Source organism: Taudactylus pleione, unplaced genomic scaffold (genome assembly GCF_031769625.1).
Source record: "Taudactylus pleione unplaced genomic scaffold, aTauple2 ptg000978l, whole genome shotgun sequence".
Taxonomy (NCBI): Eukaryota; Metazoa; Chordata; class Amphibia; order Anura; family Myobatrachidae; genus Taudactylus; species Taudactylus pleione.
Window position 1 is genome coordinate 797,643 of NW_028285379.1, and position 21,869 is coordinate 819,511.

At 44.5% G+C, this 21,869-nt stretch overlaps 1 protein-coding gene across 1 annotated transcript in view; it reads left to right on the top strand.

The window, feature by feature from the left end:
• Positions 1-526: 526 nt before the first annotated feature.
• The window catches only part of REG4 (regenerating family member 4), a 28,717-nt gene continuing 7,374 nt past the window's right edge, over positions 527-21,869 (top strand). The window contains exons 1-4 of the mRNA XM_088460763.1: positions 527-593; positions 9,745-9,842; positions 11,429-11,566; positions 19,110-19,224. Of these exons, the coding sequence (XP_088316889.1) occupies positions 527-593; positions 9,745-9,842; positions 11,429-11,566; positions 19,110-19,224 (418 nt within the window). The remainder of the gene's footprint in view (positions 594-9,744; positions 9,843-11,428; positions 11,567-19,109; positions 19,225-21,869) is intronic.

Below are 21,869 nucleotides of genomic sequence, written 5' to 3' on the forward strand. Positions count from 1 at the left end.
GTAGTAATAGTAGTACTAGTTGTAGTAGTAATAGTAAAGGAATGTGTAGTAATAGTAGTACTAGTTGTAGTAGTAATAGTAGAATGTGTAGTAATAGTAGTACTAGTAATGGAATGTGTAGTAATAGTAGTACAAGTTGTAGTAGTAATAGTAGAATGTGTAGTAATAGTAGTAGTAATAGTAAAGGAATGTGTAGTAATAGTAGTACTAGTTGTAGTAGTAATAGTAGAATGTGTAGTAATAGTAGTACTAGTAATGGAATGTGTAGTAAGAGTAGTACTAGTTGCAGTAGTAATAGTAGAATGTGTAGTAATAGTAGTACTAGTTGTAGTAGTAATAGTAAAGGAATGTGTAGTAAGAGTAGTACTAGTTGCAGTAGTAATAGTAGAATGTGTAGTAATAGTAGTACTAGTAATGGAATGTATAGTAATAGTAGTACTAGTTGTAGTAGTAATAGTACTAGGTGTAGTAGCAGTAGAAGTTGTAGTTATAGTAATAATAACAAAGTGTAATATCCACAGGTATCATGGCCGCACCCTGGTTCGCCATCGTCCTTCTCCTCAGCTCCCTGGCCTCCATTCAGGTTGTGGAAGGTAAATATAGATACATAAATAGATTTAATTTTCTGAGGGTCTGACGCAGTCAACATTCAGTGTCAACACCAGAATGCCGACAGCTATTGTGTAGACATAGTTAAAATGAAAACTTTAATGTTGAGAGCTGTTGATTGACAGCTCGCCCCATTTTGTAGGCAGGGAGGGGGGGTGGCTGCACAAACGCAGGCGTTCCCTTAGGAACAGGAAGTCCACTCGGGCTTGTGAGAGCTGAGACCCTACCACAGAGTCTCCTCACAAGCCAGATGGTCGCGATCATCGCCAGGCCGCCCGCAAAAGCTGTCACCCACAGCTTAGCGAGCGGCCTGGAGGTGGAAAAAAATAAATAAAAAACCCCGCCCTGATTCAGAGCGAGCATTCATAAACAGCGAGCGCCTCTGAATCAGGGCCCTTGTCCACATTCTGACCATGTTGACATTTGATCAGTGCTGACATTTCATGAGTGCTGACATTTGATCAGTGCTGACATTTCATGAGTGCTGACATTTGATCAGTGCTGACATTTCATGAGTGCTGACATTTGATCAGTGCTGACATTTCATGAGTGCTAACATTTGATCAGTGCTGACATTTCATGAGTGCTGACATTTGATCAGTGCTGACATTTCATGAGTGCTGACATTTGATCAGTGCTGACATTTGATCAGTGCTGACATTTCAAGAGTGCTGACATTTGATCAGTGCTGACATTTCATGAGTGCTGACATTTGATCAGTGCTGACATTTCATGAGTGCTGATATTTCATGAGTGCTGACATTTGATCAGTGCTGAATTGCTGAGCCTGCTGACATTTTTACTTGTGAAATGATGAATGTTACATAATATAGTGAGCTCAGTGTAATGATGGGAGAGGAAGACCTGAGAACTAGACCCCAGCATATAGCATTGTCCTGTGTATAACAGGTAGGTCCAACCTCCAGACACACATCCGACAGTCACCCCGATAGTAACCTTAGCTGTCTCCCCATTGCTGAGATCTCTTCCCAAAATAAGACCATGGAATTGTACTATACAGTATACACTGTTATTATACTCAGAATAGCCGTCAGAACTGAGAAGCCAGAACCTTCACCACTGTGTACGGGACTGCAGTCACAGGCTGAGATATGCCCCAAAAACATTCCTGTGTATCCATAGTACATACCGTGTAACTACACTACACCACCCTGTATCCATAGTACATACCCTGTAACTATACACCACCCTGCATCCATAGTACATACCCTGTAACTACACTACACCACCCTGTATCCATAGTACATACCCTGTAACTACACTACACCACCCTGTATCCATAGTACATACCCTGTAACTACACTACACCCCCCTGTATCCATAGTACATATCCTGTATCTTTACTACACCACCCTGTATCCATAGTACATATCCTGTATCTTTACTACACCACCCTGTATCCATAGTACATACCCTGTATCTACACTACACCACCCTGTATCCATAGTACATACCCTGTAACTACACTACACCACCCTGTATCTACACTACACCACCCTGTATCTACACTACACCACCCTGTATCCATAGTACATATCCTGTATCTTTACTACACCACCCTGTATCCATAGTACATATCCTGTATCTTTACTACACCACCCTGTATCCATAGTACATACCCTGTAACTACACTACACCACCCTGTATCCATAGTACATACCCTGTAACTACACTACACCACCCTGTATCCATAGTACATACCCTGTAACTACACTACACCACCCTGTATCCATAGTACACACCCTGTATCTACACTACACCACCCTGTATCCATAGTACATACCCTGTATCTACACTACACCACCCTGTATCCATAGTACATATCCTGTAACTACACTACACCCCCCTGTATCCATAGTACATACCCTGTATCTACACTACACCACCCTGTATCCATAGTACATACCCTGTATCTACACTACACCACCCTGTATCCATAGTACATATCCTGTAACTATACTACACCACCATGTATCCATAGTACATATCCTGTAACTACACTACACCCCCCTGTATCCATAGTACATACCCTGTATCTACACTACACCACCCTGTATCCATAGTACATACCCTGTAACTACACTACACCACCCTGTATCCATAGTTCATATCCTGTATCTTTACTACACCACCCTGTATCCATAGTACATACCCTGTAACTACACTACACCACCCTGTATCTACACTACACCACCCTGTATCTACACTACACCACCCTGTATCCATAGTACATACCCTGTATCTACACTACACCACCCTGTATCCATAGTACATATCCTGTAACTACACTACACCACCCTGTATCCATAGTACATACCCTGTATCTACACTACACCACCCTGTATCTACACTACACCACCCTGTATCTACACTACACCACCCTGTATCCATAGTACATACCCTGTATCTACACTACACCACCCTGTATCCATAGTACATATCCTGTAACTACACTACACCACCCTGTATCCATAGTACATATCCTGTATCTTTACTACACCACCCTGTATCCATAGTACATACCCTGTAACTACACTACACCACCCTGTATCTACACTACACCACCCTGTATCCATAGTACATATCCTGTAACTATACTACACCCCCCTGTATCCATAGTACATATCCTGTAACTATACTACACCCACACTGTATCCATAGTACATACCCTGTAACAACACTACACCACCCTGTATCCATAGTACATACCCTGTAACTACCTGTATCCAAAGTACATACCCTGTATCTACACTACACCACCCTGTATCCATAGTACATACCCTGTAACAACACTACACCACCCTGTATCCATAGTACATACCCTGTAACAACACTACACCACCCTGTATCCATAGTACATACCCTGTAACACTACACCCCCCTGTATCCATAGTACATACCCTGTAACAACACTACACCCCCCTGTATCCATAGTACATACCCTGTAACAACACTACACCCCCCTGTATCCATAGTACATACCCTGTAACAACACTACACAACCATGGTCCGTATTCATTTTGAAGCAAAAAGCCATTGTCGCGTGTTTTTGGCAAAAACTTTTCGCCAATGACGTCATTTTCGCCTGTTTTGATTTTACTCCGTATTCCTTTTGAAAGACTTTACGCCTAGGCAGAAAGTTAATGCAATGGAATAGGCGAAAAAGTTTTGCCTATGAATAGCAGGCGGAAAAAAGTGCAGAATTGGGGTTTTGGGGTGCAACATGGCTGGAACCCCGTACAGCCTTCAGACAGTCCCCCAAAGATAAACTGTGTCAATTTTTTTTAAAAAGCACTTAAGGACACCCCAAACAAATCACTGAATTTGGGGGCGAAAAAAAATGTTGGAGGACAAAGTTGAAAATTAGCGAACTTGAATCCTGAGGGGGTCCCCAAGTTTGCCCCAGGTGTTATTTTCATTGCAGGTGCTTGCGGAAGGTGGATTTTTCATGATTTTTTTCAACTTCACTTTAGCAACTTTAAAATATGGTGACCCCCATTTGCAAGTACCCCAATTTTGCTGGGATAAGTTATTTTCTGGAAAAAATACTCCTGAATACTATTCTGCACCACTTATACAAAAACGCTATTTAGCAGCTATTGAGCCCGTTTAAAAACACCCAATACCTTCAGCCAGCCAAATCGGGGGGTACCATAGGGAACCGCCATTTCAGAGCATCTTTTGGGGGGGGTGAGGCTGATTTTCCCAAATCTGACAGTACTTTCCGCCTTTTCAAGTTTCGCCTGGTCCCGTTTTCGCGTAGTTCCATATTGAATACAGGGTAAAGCAGGGACGCGCACGATACTTTTCCACCTACAAAAGACGCGATGTAGGTGAAAAGTCTGGGAGGCAAAAAAGTATCGCGGATCGGCTGTAATTGAAAGCGGCTCCATGTCTCCATACTACACAACCCTGTATCTACAGCCATGGCCAAAAGTTATGAGAATGACACAAGTATTGGTTTTCACAAAGTCTGCTGCTTCAGTGTATTTACAGCTTTTTGTCAGGGCCAGATTAACAATGGGGCAGGGGGAGCTCCAGGCCTCCCATAAGAATAGGCCCACAGGCTTCATTGCAGCAAGTGCGGTGTTGACAGGTAAAAAAAATGTCCTGTCACTACAAGCGGCCGTCTGATGATCAGCACATTCATTCCCTGAGGGCGAGGCCCCGAACTATGCACAGTTTCACCCACTACCCACCCCGACACTGGGTGCACGAAGCCCCGCCCACTCGCGGGTGCACAAAGCCCCGCCCACATCCAACCGAAACCCCGCCCACCCGCTGTGACTATCCGAAACTCTGCCCCCTATCCACGTCAAAGGTACACATTTACAGTTTATTTGCTGTCCTGTCATCCTGTGCATGGCACATTCATTTTACCTGAGGATGTAGATATTGAAGATAAACCATATAAAGAGTGTTTTCTCCATGAGAAGCAGCAGAAAGCAAAAACAGAAAGGGATAATCAGAAGCATAAAGAACTCTTCCAGTGGGTGGAAGTGAGTGGACATTAATTAAGGTTTCATGTATGTAAACACAGGCTCAGACTTAAATCCCCATTCAGCAGGTTTGCAGTCCCTACTCCCAGTCGCACAGAGCGGGGTGCCCTGACAGCAGAACCAGCGGCTGCATCCCGTGCCCTACTCCTTACTCCCGTCTCCTGCACTGTGGTGGGATCGGTGCATCGCATGACGTCTCCCACAGTCCCGTTGCCTCTGCACTGCTGCTCGGAGAGTCCTTAGGATGCCCCAAGCAGCAGCCTGGGTTGTGACGCAGGGTTATGACGTACTGGTGCTGTTACGGGGCTCCCTATTCATATAGAGCAACATCATAGACTGTGATCTTCTCCTATACATATACTATGCAGGACAGTGTTGTTCTCATCTTCTTGGAGTATGTCCTATACGATGCCACGATGCCGCCGGTCTCATAATAGACAACAGTATCCCGACAAGTGACTTAAGATAGGTGTCGAAATACAGATGCGTAGCTTAATTCAGACACCGGAATGCATGCCCGAATGAGGTAAGTCCAGGGAGCCCTTAGCGTTAACTGCGGGGAGGAGGGTTAGGTTTAGGGAGCTTAGCGGGGTTAGATTTTTTGTGGGGGTGGTTAGGGTTTGGCACCATTAGGGGGAACAGTTAGGGTTTGGCACTAAGGGGAGAGGGTTAGGTTTAGGTGGGATCAGGGAGACATATCTTCTAGTGTGTAGCAACCTCTACACTACCCCAGCCGACACCCCCTGTGCAAACCACACTACTAGTTATGCACCAACATCAATAGTCACACTGCACAGCATTGGTCACACCCTCTGTAGCAGCACACAAAAGTCCCTAAATAAATGTCAGCTCCAGGCCCTTAATCTGGCACTGCTTTTTGTCAGATGTTACTATGGTATACTGAGGAAAAATTACAGCATTCCATAAGTGTCAGATGTTACTATGGTATACTGAGGTAACATTACAGCATTCCATAAGTGTCAGATGTTACTATGGTATACTGAGGTAACATTACAGCATGACATGTGTCAGATGTTACAATGGTATACTGAGGTAACATTACAGCATTCCATAAGTGTCAGATGTTACTATGGTATACTGAGGTAACATTACAGCATGACACAAGTGTCAGATGTTACTATGGTATACTGAGGTAACATTACAGCATGACACAAGTGTCAGATGTTACTATGGTATACTGAGGTAACATTACAGCATGACATAAGTGTCAGATGTTACTATGATATACTGAGGTAACATTACAGCATGACATAAGTGTCAGATGTTACTATGGTATACTGAGGTAACATTACAGCATGACATAAGTGTCAGATGTCACTATGGTATACTGACGTAACATTACAGCATTCCATAAGTGTCAGATGTTACTATGGTATACTGAGGTAACATTACAACATTCCATAAGTGTCAGATGTTACTATGGTATACTGAGGTAACATTACAGCATGGCATAAGTGTCAGATGTTACTATGGTATACTGTAGTAACATTACATAAGTGTGAGATGTTACTATGGTATACTGTGGTAGCATTACATAAGTGTCAGATGTTACTATGGTATACTGAGGTAACATTACAGCAATACATAAGTGTCAGATGTTACTATGGTATACTGAGGTAACATTACAGCATTACATAAGTGTCAGATGTTACTATGGTATACTGAGGTAACATTACATAAGTGTCAGAGGCTTTTATTGACAATTACATGAAGTTTATGCAAAGAGTGAATATTTGCAGTGTTGATCCTTCTTTTTCAAGAACTCTGCAATTCGCCCTGGCATGCTGTCACTCACCTTCTGGCCACATACTGATGGCCACCCATTCTTGCCCAATCAGTGATTGGAGTGTGTCAGAATGGGTTTTTGTTTGTACACCCGCCTCTTGAGGATTGACCACAAGATCTCAATGGCATTAAGGTCTGGGGAGTTTCCTGGCCATGGACCAACAATGTTGATGTTTTGTTCCCTGAGCCACTTAGTTATCACTTTTGCTTTATGGCAAGGTGCTCCATCATGCTGGAAAAGGCATTGTTCCTCACCAAACTGTTCTTGGTTGGTTGGGAAAAGTTGCTCTTGGAGGATGTTTTGGTACCATTCTTTATTCATGGCTGTGTTCTTAGGCAAAATTGTGAGTGACCCACTCCCTTGGCTGTGAAGTAACCCCACACATGAATGGTCTCAGGATGCGTTACTGTATGGCTTGACAGGACTGATGGTAGCGCTCACCTTTCCTTCTCCGGACAAGCGTTTTTCCAGGTGCCCCAAACAATCTGAAAGGGGATTCATCAGAGAAAATAACTTTACCCCAGTCCTCAGCAGTCCAATCCCTGCACCTTTTGCAGAATATATTTCCTGGAGAGAAGTGGCTTCTTAGCTGCCCTTCTTGACACCAGGCCATCCTCCAAAGGTCTTCGTCCTGTGTCATTGAGAATTTCACCGATCCTCCGACGGATTGCAGAACGATGGCCGCCGATTGGAATTTCCAACCGGCGAATTGGCATTTCCGATGCGGTCGCAGGGTCACGCAGCCTGTCAGTAGGTATTTGGCAGACTTACAATAAACAAATGGTGAGAGGGGAGTAGACCATCACAGATCCACAATAAATTCATAGTAAATGGCTGCTAATATAAAGACAGTGGGCAATCAGCTGGTGGTATGGCCGCAGGGCAGTCAGCTGGTGGTATGGCCGCAGGGCAGTCAGCTGGTGGTATGGCCGCAGGGCAGTCAGCTGGTGGTATGGCCGCAGGGCAGTCAGCTGGTGGTATGGCCGCAGGGCAGTCAGCTGGTGGTATGGCCGCAGGGCAGTCAGCTGGTGGTATGGCCGCAGGGCAGTCAGCTGGTGGTATGGCCGCAGGGCAGTCAGCTGGTGGTATGGCCGCAGGGCAGTCAGCTGGTGGTATGGCCGCAGGGCAGTCAGCTGGTGGTATGGCCGCAGTGCAGTCAGCTGGTGGTATGGCCGCAGAGCAGTCAGCTGGTGGTATGGCCGCAGAGCAGTCAGCTGGTGGTATGGCCGCAGAGCAGTCAGCTGGTGGTATGGCCGCAGAGCAGTCAGCTGGTGGTATGGCCGCAGAGCAGGGTTGCGCGGGACCTGGCGGCTCACTCTCGCCTGGTGCATGACGTATTGAGGCTAGATGAACAAGGACACATCTGTATGTAGTAACCCAATGGGTTCTCTATAATGGGTGCAAAGATGTGGGTTGCACACTGACCCGTGTCCATGGATGCTCACACCTCACCCCCATGCTCTGCAATACTCACCTCCCAGGAGTCCCACGTCAGCAGCGCTGCACTAATCACCAGGAAAATGGCAGGACACTCATTTTACCAGCAATTTGGTCATGTCTAGTAGAAAAATCATCTGGAAAATGGCCCCCACGCCATGTTCCTGGAGACCCAGGCATGTGCAGTGGCCCCCACGCCATGTTCCTGGAGACCCGAGCATGCGCAGTGGCCCCCACGCCATGTTCCTGGAGACCCGGGCATGCGCAGTGGCCCCCACGCCATGTTCCTGGAGACCCGGGCATGCGCAGTGGCCCCCACGTCATGTTCCTGGAGACCCGGGCATGCGCAGTGACCCCACGCCATGTTCCTGGAGACCCGGGCATGCGCAGTGACCCCCACGCCATGTTCCTGGAGACCCGGGCATGCGCAGTGGCCCCCACGCCATGTTCCTGGAGACCCGGGCATGCGCAGTGGCCCCCACGCCATGTTCCTGGAGACCCGGGCATGCGCAGTGGCCCCCACGCCATGGTCCTGGAGACCCGGGCATGGGCAGTGGCCCCCACGCCATGGTCCTGGAGACCCGGGCATGGGCAGTGGCCCCCACGCCATGGTCCTGGAGACCCAGGCATGCACAGTGGCCCCCACGCCATGTTCCTGGATATCTGGGCATGCACAGTGGACCCCACACCATGTTCCTGGAGACCCGGGCATGGGCAGTGGCCCCCACGCCATGGTCCTGGAGACCTGGGCATGCCCAGTGGCCCCCACACCATGTTCCTGGATATCTGGGCATGCACAGTGGACCCCACACCATGTTCCTGGAGATCTGGGCATGCACAGTGGACCCTGGCACAGCACCAGTCTACTCACTTGCGCCACTGGCAAGAGAGGAGGGGGACCAGATGCAGCCCACACACAGGGCCCATCCTCACTTAATATGTCCCTGTGTTAACAATGACATTATAATAGGTAGTCGCATATCCTGCAAACATGTGTCACTATATCAGTGTGTGTCGCTATATCAGTGTGTGGCTATATCGGTGTGTGTGGCTATATCGGTGTGTCAGGGCTGCGCTTCTAAATCTCTCTCCCAAGACAAATAGAAAAGTAATATATTATCACGTATAACATGTGACACTAGAAGCAAATCACGTGCTAGAAACAGAAATATAAATATGGGCAGTAACTAAAGGAGGAGATTTATCATAACAGACAAGCAGTGAATAATATGTACACCATGGACTTTATAAAGGATATAGCTGCTATTATCACAGACACTGACAGATATTCCGTATACCCTATCTGCCTCCTTTTATTGCCCATTATATGTGTATAATAACCCGGACCACCTCCTCATTTCTCTCTCTTAGGCAGTAAAGCTCGCTCCAGCTGCCCCAATGGATGGTTCTACTACAAGGCCAACTGCTATGGATATTTCCGTTACCCATTAAGCTGGTCGGAGGCAGAGGTGAGAGTATATAGGCGGCCCACTGCCCTCCCAATCCCAATGTCCCAGCATCTATCATTCCTATATCTATATAGTCATATAGCGATCTATCACATAGTCTATCTCATACCTATCACAGTCTCTCTATCTCATATCTATGATCTTATATCTATCTCATATACATTTATCATCTCTCATATCTATCTACTTATACATCTATTGCTCTCATGTCTATCACATATCTAGTTATATATTTATCATCTAACTCATATCTATGATCCTATATCTCTATCTCACATACATCTCTCATACAGATGGGCCCAGCTAGTTTGTTGCTCATAGCGCGCCATTCAGGCCTCTGTGTTGCGCCATGGAATGTTACAGGACGGCTGGAATTTGGCGTACCGTGGTATTCCACAATAAAAAATATGCCACGACATGTAATACAGCGCTTAACCTCTGGGTGGCGAGTGCTCCACTGATGTAATTAGTACTGAATACCATACTGTTACATTGTATAGATATCGCACCACTGATGTAATTAATACTGAATACCATACTGTTACATTGTATAGATATCACACCACTGTTGTAATTAATACTGAATACCATACTGTTACATTGTATAGATATCACACCACTGATGTATTTAGTACTGAATACCATACTGTTACATTGGATGGATATCACACCACTGGTGTAATTAGTACTGAATACCATACTGTTACATTGGATGGATATCACACCACTGATGTAATTAGTACTGAATACCATACTGTTACATTGGATGGATATCACACCACTGGTGTAATTAGTACTGAATACCATACTGTTACATTGTATAGATATCACACCACTGTTGTAATTAATACTGAATACCATACTGTTACATTGGATGGATATCACACCACTGGTGTAATTAGTACTGAATACCATACTGTTACATTGGATGGATATCACACCACTGATGTAATTAGTACTGAATACCATACTGTTACATTGTATAGATATCACACCACTGATGTAATTAGGAATTGTGTGTGGCGCGAGATGCATGGCGCGCTACATGGCGTATGGAGCAATAAACTAGCTGGGCACATCTGTATATATCGCTCTCTTCATCACATAGTCTATCTCGTATCTAGCTATAGTTATCATTTATAACATATACATTTATCATCTCTCATATCTATCACTATCTACCTGTCTTGCCGCCCTCTGCCTGTCATACCCCCCCACTGCCTGTCATACCACCCTCTGCCTGTCATACCTAGCACCTTCTATAATAGGGGTGGGCAATAAGCACCCCCCACCCCCCACCCCCACCTGTTGAAGAACTACAAATTGCAGCATGCCCTGCCAGTTTTGCTATTTGGCCATGCTAAAACTGTTGCAATGCATGCTGGAATTTTTAGTTTAACAACAGCTGGGGGGCAGGTTGTTGCCCACCCCAGTTCTAGAAGAGAATAGCTAGAATCTTATTGGTTGCTATGGGCAACATCTCCACTTCTAAAAAACCTGCACTTTAGTAAATATCCCCCCTGGTCCCCACAAGTTTTCTGTGCATTCATTTCCTTCTCCCCCCCCTTCTCTCCTTTCTTACATAGTTTGACTGCCAAGCGTATGGCCATGGGGCCCACCTGGCCTCCATCCTGGATGCTGCAGAGGCAGATATTATTGCTGCCCACATCTTTGCCTACCAGAAGAACCAGCCAGTGTGGATAGGACTCCATGACCCAGAACAGGTGAATGCAGGGCCAGAGAGCAGGGTGAGGGCTGTCTGTGTTACAGAGGGACATGGCCCTGGTGCAGAGTATACGGCCTCCTGTAGAGGAGTCAGTAGGCATCAGCGTGTACAGATTTATGATAAATAAATGATATGGCCATGAGTGATCAATGCTATAACCTGGGGCAGCAGACTAGCACAATGTGTCAGGCCTGGGCCAGAGCCCTTGAGGGGATCTGACATAGAAAAACATGTCCCCACCAACTCAAGCCCAACAGCCCAAAGCTGAACTCTAGGCCTTTCCTGGCACCACTGGTGCAGTAAGTGCAACATAATAGGATAACTAGTACAATATATGACTCTGTTGGTACCACAGTTGCCTGTGACCCTGGTGGCCCCCCAGTTGCCTGTGACCCTGCACATTGGTGATGCTCAGTTGCCTGTGACCCTTGTGGCACACCAGTTGTCTGTGACCGTGGCAGTCCCCTAACTGTCTTTAGGATAATTGGTCAGATGAAACCCCCCCCGAGTGAGATACTGTAGATAGATGTAGAAACCCACCAGCGTGAGATACTGTAGATAAAGAGAAACCCACCAGCGTGAGATACTGTAGAGAAACCCACCAGTGTGAGATACTGTAGATAGATGTAAACCCCCAAGAGAGTGACATATTGTAGATAGATGTAGAAACCCCACCAGAGATTGTAGATCGATGTAGAAACCCACCAGAGTGAGATACTATAGATAAAGAGAAACCCACCAGCATGAGATACTGTAGATAGAGAAACCCACCAGCGTGAGATACTGTAGATAAAGAGAAACCCACCAGTGTGAGACACTGTAGATAGATGTAGATACCCCCAAGAGAGTGACAGATTGTAGATAGATGTAGAAACACCACCAGAGATTGTAGATAGATGTAGAACCCCCAGAGAAAGAGACTGTAGATCGATAGATGTCAAAAACTCCCAGAGACTGTAGATATAGACAAATAAAGAAACCTCCCAGAGAGTAAGTTACTGTAGATAGATGGATTAATAGATGTAGAAACCCCTGCAGAGAGTGAGAAACTGTAGATAGATGGATTAATAGATGTAGAAACCCCCAGAGAGTGAGACTGAAGATAGATGAGATAGACAGATGTAGAAGCCCCCCCCACCAGAGAGACTGTAGATACTGTATAGATGTAGAAACCCCCAGAGTGAGATACTGTAGATAGTTGTAGAAACCCCCCAGAGTGAGACACTGTAGATAAGATGGATTAATAGATGTAGAAACCCCCCTCAGAGTGTGAGAGACTGTAGATAGATGTAAAAAAAGCAGAGTCTGTAGACAGATGGAGAAATATCCAGAGTGAAACACTAGATAGATGTAAAAAAAATACAGAGAATGTAGATATAGATATATGTAGAAACCCCCCAGAGACTGTAGATAGATGTAGAAACACACAAGACTGTAGATAGATGTAGAAACCCCCCAGAGAGTGAGACACTGTAGATAAAGAGAAACCCACCAGCGTGATAAACTTTAGATAGATGTAGAAACCCCCCAGAGAGTAAGTTACTGTAGATAGATGGATTAATAGATGTAGAAACCCCTGCAGAGAGTGAGAAACTGTAGATAGATGGATTAATAGATGTAGAAACCCCCAGAGAGTGAGACTGAAGATAGATGAGATAGATAGATGTAGAACCCCCCCCAGAGAGACTGTAGATATTGTATAGCTGTAGAAACCTCCAGAGTGAGATACTGTAGATAGTTGTAGAAACCCCCTAGAGAGAGACTGTAGATAATGTAGAAATCCCCCAGGGAGTGAGACAATGTAGATGGATTAATCGATGTAAAAACCCCCTCAAAGAGTGAGAGACTGAAGATAGAAATAGATATGAGATAGACAGATGTAGAAGCCCCCCCCACCAGAGAGACTGTAGATACTGTATAGATGTAGAAACCCCCAGAGTGAGATACTGTAGATAGTTGTAGAAACCCCCCAGAGTGAGACACTGTAGATAAGATGGATTAATAGATGTAGAAACCCCCCTCAGAGTGTGAGAGACTGTAGATAGATGTAAAAAAAGCAGAGTCTGTAGACAGATGGAGAAATATCCAGAGTGAAACACTAGATAGATGTAAAAAAAATACAGAGAATGTAGATATAGATATATGTAGAAACCCCCCAGAGACTGTAGATAGATGTAGAAACACACAAGACTGTAGATAGATGTAGAAACCCCCCAGAGAGTGAGACACTGTAGATAAAGAGAAACCCACCAGCGTGATAAACTTTAGATAGATGTAGAAACCCCCCAGAGAGTGAGATACTATAGATATACAGATGTAGAAACCCCCCCAGAGAGAGACTGTACATAGATGTAAAAAATTACCCCAGAGACTGTAGATAGATGTAGAAACTCCCCAGAGAGTGACAGATTGTAGATAGATAGATGCAGAGGCCCCACCAGAGAGATTGTAGATAGATGTAGAAACTCTGAGAGAAAGAGAGACTGTAGATACATGTCAAAAACTCCCAGAGACTGTAGCGCTATATATATATATATATATATATATATATATATATGTAGAAAGCCCCCAGAGACTGAAGATAGATAGATGTAGAAACACCCCAGAGTGAGACACTGTAGATAGATGTAGAAAGCCCCCAGAGAGACACTGAAGATAGATATTAAACAGATAGAAGTAGAACCCCCCCAGAGACTGTAGATATTGTATAGATGTAGAACCCCCAGAGTGAGATACTGTAGATAGGGGTTTCTACATCTACAGTCTCTCTAGGGGGTTTCTACAACTGAGAGTGAGTCACTGTAGATAGATGGATTAATAGATAGATGTAGAAACCCCCCCCAGAGAGAGACTGTAGATAGATGTGGAACCCCCCCAGAGAGTAAAAGACTATATATATAGATAGATAGATATAAAAAAAACAGAGTCTGTAGATAGATGGAGAAATGTCCAGAGAGTGAGACACTAGATAGATGTAAATAAAAAAAAAAAAAAACCAGAGAGACTGTAGATATAGATATATGTAGAAACCCCCAGAGTGGGACGCTGTAGATAGATGTAGAAACCCCCCAGAGAGAGTCTGTAGATAGAGGTAGAAAAACTCCAGAGAGACTGTAGATAAATGTAGAAATCTCCCAGAGAGTGAAACTGTAGATAGATATATGTAGAAACCCCCCATAGAGACTGTAGATAGATGTAGAAACCCCCCATAGAGAGTGTGACCGGACGCCTTTCGCCTAGGCCGTCCCTGGCCACGGGTTAGTGCTTTTGGACTCCCACTCACAGTCAGTGACCTCCTGTCACTGACTCTGCCCACTGTGCCGTGGGCGTTTGACGATGCCGCCACCACCAAACTCTACCATCAGCGTTTGGAACCGCTTATTATGTACCCTCAGGCTCCTACGTTGGCACCTGGAACCGCTGCTGCTGTGTATGCGTTTGACTAACTGCGGACACACCTCCTGTTTGGTGTCGGCTGTTCCCACCTGATCCCTCACAATGGACCAGGTCTGCACGGTAGCTGGCAGAGGGCTTGAACTTGGAGACACGGAGCCCTTACCCAGAACAGCAGGAGAACGGAATAGCGTTTTGGCGCAATTCTGTTGGTCGCAAGATTGAGGCAATTGAAGTAAAGGCAAACAGTGTTTATTTGCTCAATGTCTTAAAGAAGACCCTCCCTTCCGTCTGAAGGGGAATATCACACAGAAATCAAACAGCAATTCTCCACAAAGGATTTTCAAATATGTACCACATACAGGAATCTTATCAGCAGCTCTTCTCCTCAAAGAAGTTACAGGGTTGTACCACACACAGGGCTCACAGTCCCTCTTTTTATGTCATTCTTACACACAACATCACAGGGGGGCAAATCCACCCTGTGCTCCTTCCAGCCAATCAGGCTATCTTACAAAACATAATAAATACGTCTTACATTTCACAGAAATGAAATCAATTTCCTAGATACCACCCAAAAACATTTGGTTTCCTCAGCACAGACTGAGTTAGCATATACTGTTCTGAAAAGGTAAATATAATGCAAATTCCTATTACATTCATCTTTTCACATGTCTATGACTAAACCAGTTTGGGCTTTCTGAGTTTAACACCTTCTAAGCTCTTACACAACATAGAAGCTTCCTAACCACAAACAACTTGTCTTTTACAACTTTGCTTGGTATCGTATACAGACACACAGGAGTCTCCCTAGCCCGCATTACATAGGAAAGGCTTCTTCAGTCACCACCTAACCCCCCACTGCCAGGCTAGGGTAATTACCATATCCATCCCTAGGTGAGGCTGCCAGGCTAGGGTAATTACCATATCCATCCCTAGGTGAGAATGTCTAACCAGCAGTTTGTCTCCAAAGGTCAAGACATTTTACATTGCTTTAAGTGCATTTTCTCTACAAAATATACATGTAAAGTTTAAACCATATAGTGCATAGCCTATTAAACATACGTTGCTTCATGCACTTATGCATTGCAGATCAGCTACAGTGCATTACAGCAATACATATATACTTTAATACAGTTTATTATAAATCATGTGCAGTGTGCTTTTAAACTGTCCACTTTAACTGTTTCAGCGCTGGTCGCAGTGGGAGCTGGCTCTCCCTGTCCCTCAGCGGCCATGACACACTCTACCTACACTCCCCCAGTGCATCAAGTCCAGGCCGCTGCATATAAAACATTAAAAGCACACTTATCAACACTCAGCGCGTAGCGCAGAGTTTACATTTACAATGGGCGCCTTTTTGTCCTTTTAAAAATGGCGGCACAGCACTGGGGTTAACCCCTTCAGTGCTGTGGCAGCCATTAACCCCGTGTGGCCTGCCTCCGGCCACAGAGAGACTGTAGATAGATGTAGAAACCCCCCAGAGAGTGAAACTGTAGATAGATGTAGAAACCCCTATCGATACTATTTATAACCTCTATGCAATCCTGCCTATACCTTCTAAAATTGTCGCTATTTAGCGTAATGAGTCGCCCAGTAAATAAATGCTTTCAGACTTTGAGTGTGGCTCCAAAGCACAAAAAGTTATTATTCAATATAAAAACAGATGGTTACAAGCTGTGATCTAAAGACAATTAGCGCAAATAAATCATACAGACCCAAGGTACAGTTGTTACATACGCACGCGCTCTGGGCCCAGATACCGGCATCAGCAATAGAAAACTCCGTCAACAGCACAGCAAGGAGACTCTCGACTGGGGTCAGAGAGTGCACATATATACACTTACAGGGATAGGCAATACAATAGCACAGATTGGCATGATTCCATTGGTTCTTCTTAAAGGTGCTTTTGTTACAGGATAGTTCATAGGTCAATTCAAATGGACACAAGTCAGCCTCCAACAGCCCTTTGTAACCTTTTTTCCCGCTGCATGCTAATCTAAGCTGGTAACATTACAAAGTACATTTTAATGTTCTAACTCGCTATAGTCCATAGTTTGCAGACGCATGTTGCGATCTTCTCACCGATGATACCGAAAATATGTTGAGACACAGAGAATCAGTACAACACCAAACACGGTCTGCTTACCATGTACTAACCCTTAGATATCAAATAACCTGTATTTCACAACATTAATTACTGAATAAACTTTGAATATTACACTTTAATGCTAGGGAACCTTTCATGTAAGTGTGCAGTGTGTAAGTATTGGGGAATTGAGAAAAGACGCTAGTTAGCGCTGTGCGACTATGTGTTTTGTGGAGTACACCATGGTACGTGTTTTGCAGGTTTAATCAGTTTATGTTTTAGTGACTGTCTGTATTTATGTGGTGAGGACTTTTAACTTCTTCCTATTGCGTGGGAATCGCACAACATTATATAATAGCATCGCCGTATGTACTTATAATGGGCAAGATTCACTAAAAAGGCGCTGGGCGACCAATCGCAAAATGGTGTCTCATTGCCATTCGCAAAATGGCGTCGCCCCGATCTAATTTTAAACCGATCCTGTCTCAGCCAATTATCCGGCTTCGACACCCCCCAGAGACTGTAGATAGATGTAGAAACCCCCCAGAGAGTGAGACACTGTAGCTAAAGAGAAACCCACCAGTGTGATAGACTTTAGATAGATAGATGTAGAAACCCCCCAGAGATTGAGACTTCAGATACATTTAGAAACCCCCCAGAGAGAGACTGTATATAGATATGTGTAGAAACCCCCCAGAGTAAGACTGTAGATAGATACCTGTAGAAACCCCCCAAAGAGAGACTTTAGATAGATACATGTAGAAACCCCCCAGAGAGAGACTGTATATAGATACATGTAGAAACCCCCCAGAGACTGTAGATGTAGAAACCTCCCAGAGAGAGACTGTATATAGATACATGTAGAAACCCCCCAGAGAGAGACTGTATATAGATACATGTAGAAACCCCCCAGAGAGAGACTGTAGATAGATACATGTAGAAACCCCCCAGAGAGAGACTGTAGATAGATACATGTAGAAACCCCCCAGAGAGAGACTGTAGATAGATACATGTAGAAACCCCCCAGAGAGAGACTGTAGATAGATACATGTAGAAACCCCCCAGAGAGACTGTAGATGTAGAAACCCCCCAGAGAGAGACTGTATATAGATACATGTAGAAACCCCCCAAAGAGAGACTGTAGATAGATGTAGAAACCACAGAGACTGTAGCTAGATGTAGAAATCTCCCCAGAGACTGTAGATCGATGTAGAAATCTCCCCAGAGACTGTAGATCGATGTAGAAATCTCCCCAGAGAGTGAGACTGTAGATAGATTTAGAAAACCCCCAGAGAGAGAGACTGTAGATAGATCACATACACAACCAAAACCTACTCACTTGCTCTGTAGGATCCCAGCTATTCATCCTTCTGAGTGGGATCTCTCGGACCCACATTCAGGTCTCTCCCCCACGCTGCGTTCTCCCACCTCTGAGCTGCATCCCATCCCTCAGTCAGTTCAGCTTTGCTTCTGGTCAGCAGTGACAATGACAGAAGCTGTCTATTCTGTGTCCCCCCCGCCGGCTCATAAGAGCCATCCTCTGGTCGGAGCTGTAGATAGAGTGTCTGCCAGCTGGTACTGATCAGGGAGGGGGGGGGTCCCTTGGTATGCAGAAACCCCCCCTACATGCACTACTGTACAGCATATTCTAAGGTCAATATTAAGAACTACAACCCATTGGCTTATGATTCTATCACTAAAATAACCGTATTTTAATAACACACTCAAAAAAAATGCCATTCATTTTGTTAAAAAATGTACTCATTAAAAAAAAATGAGCTTTGGGGGCCCTCTGGGGTTAGGGGCCCTGAAGCTTAATCTTCATTCGTCTCACAGTAGATCCGCCCCTGGTTGCTGGTGCATTTTGTGGTTGCCATCAGATCTGCAGCTTTGTGTCTTCATAAAAGTCAGTAAGTCCGCGGTAACATTACAAATCACCAGTGTGTACTCAGGGCCCATAGTTCTGGTCGCGGCATAAGCCGGCAGAGGGCAGACGCAGAGAATGCGCTAATCATTCGTCTCTTATCTCCATCATCTGCTTCCCTATTTCTCTCCGCAGAATCGTCGCTGGAAGTGGAATGATGGATCCATGTACAACTACCGCTCTTGGCTATCGGGTCAGCCAGACAATCAAGGTGGCGTAGAACATTGTGGAGAGCTGACCTGCAGAGATAGTGAGTGACCTCCTATGTCCCTTGGACACTACAGTATCCTCATTACCCTATCTTCCTTCCAATAATAGACGGTGCAGCATACTTATACAAATATGTTTAGTTTCTATACCATACTTGCCAACTCTCCCTGATTGTCAGCATTCTCCCTGTAAACTCTATCAATCTCCCTGATTTCACCTTGCCCCCATTATGAAGCTGTTTTTAATATATATATATATACAGTCAGGTCCATAAATATTGGGACATTGACAGAATATTCATATTTTGGCCTCTATTCACCACCACAATGGCTTTGAAATGAAACAAACAAGATGTGCTTTACCTGCAGACTTTCAGATTTCATTTGAGGGTAATTACATCCAAATCAGGTGAACGGTGTAGGAATTACAATGGTTTCTATATGTGCCTCCCACCTTTTTAAGGGGCCAAAAGTAATGGGACAAACTAAACAATCCTAAATCTAACTTTCACTTTTTAATACTTTGTTGCAAATCCTTTGCAGGCAATTACAGCCTGAAGTCTGGTACGCATAGACATCACCAGACGCTGGGTTTCATCCCTGGTGATGCTCTGCCAGGCTTCTACTGCAAATGTCTTCAGTTCCTGCTTGTTCTTGGGGCATTTTCCCTTCAGTTTAGTCTTCATCAAGTGAAATGCATGCTCAATCGGATTCAGGTCAGGGGATGGACTTGGCCATTGCATAACATTCCACTTTTTAGCCTTAAAAAACTCTTTGGTTGCTTTTGCAATATGCTTCGGGTCATTGTCCATCTGCACTGTGAAGCGCCGTCCAATGAGTTCTGAAGCATTTGACTGAAAATGAGCATATATTGCCTGAAACACTTCAGAATTCATTCTGCTGCTTTTGTCAGCAGTCACATCATCAATAAATACAAGGGAACCAGTTCCATTGGCAGTCATACATGCCCACGCCATGACACTACCACCACCATGCTTCACTGATGAGGTGGTATGTTTTGGATCATGAGCAGTTCCTTTCCTTCTCTTCCCATCACTCTGGTACAAGTTGATCTTTGTCTCATCTGTCCATAGGATGTTGTTCCAGAACTGTAATGGCTTTTTTAGATGTTGTTTGGCAAACTCTAATCTGGTCTTCCTGTTTTTGAGGCTCACCAATGGTTTACATCTTGTGGTGAACCCTCTATATTCACTCTTGTGAAGTCTTCTCTTGATTGTTGACTTTGACACATATACACCTACCTCCTGGAGAGTGTTCTTTATTTGGCCAACTGTTGTGAAGGGGTTTTTCTTCACCAGGGAAATAATTCTTTTGTCATCCACCACAGTTGTTTTCCGTGGTCTTCCAGGTCTTTTGGTGTTGCTGAGCTCTCCGATGCGTTCTCTTTTTAAGAATGTTCCAAACAGTTGATTTGGCCACACCTAATGTTTTTGCTATCTCTCTGATGGGCTTGCTTCACTGATAGTGACAGCTCTTTGGATCTCATATTGAGAGTCGACATCAACTGATTCCAAATGCAAATGTCACACCTAGAATCAACTCCAGACCTTTTACCTGCTTAATTGATAATGAAATAACGAGGCAATAGCCCACACCTGTCCATGAAATAGCTTTTGAGTTGATAGTCCCATTACTTTTGGCCCCTTAAAAAGTGGGAGGCACATATTGAAACTGTTGTAATTCCTACACCGTTCACCTGATTTGGATGTAATTACCCTCAAATTAAATCTGAAAGTCTGCAGGTAAAGCACATCTTGTTTGTTTCATTTCAAAACCATTGTGGTGGTGAATAGAGGCCAAAATCTGAAAATTCTGTCAATGTCCCAATATTTATGAACCTGACTGTATGTATTTATATATATATATATATATATATATATATATATATACATACATTCAAATGGGATCAGTGATATAATTTCCCTGCATTGGTTTTAAGGCACAATGATCCCTATGGCTACATACATTTTCTGAAAAGTATCAGAGTGTTTTCATCAACAGATTGATCTTACTAACTGTTTTGGGGCTCATTTACATTTGGATGTAAGTCAGGTTTATGACACGCCCCTCAGATGTAGCAGTACACGCCCACTTTACCGCCTCGCTCATACGTGTTGCTTCACAATCTCCCTGAAATGCTTTTTCAAAAGTAGGCAATTATGTATGATACTAGTAATAGGCACCATGCTATGATGCAACCAGCTGGCCTTGTATGTAGCATCGCAGAGGATGGTGAGGAGGTCACCTCCTGAGAACACGTCAGTGCCGCAATGCTGATCACAGACCAAACCATAGCTCCAGGGACTGGAGGAAAGGAAGATTTACACAAAATGAACTCGCTATGGGGAACTCCCAGGTGGAAATGGTTTATGAATACTAGTAGACGATGAGGTGAATCCTCCGGCACGTGGTATCATGCAGCATCTGCAACGCCGAATAGGAGTCCTGGCGTGCTGCAAATGGGGGCAGGTTATACATTGTTATACTGCTCTATAAGGAGGTGGTCAGACCAGGCCTGGATTGTTTACTGTACAAAAATAGTGATTTATTACCATGAATAAATATATCTGAGATCAGTACAGACTTGTACAGGTAGTAAGGCCGCGCTGTGAGGTCAGTACAGACAGTAAGGCCGCGCTGTGAGATCAGTACAGACTTGTACAGG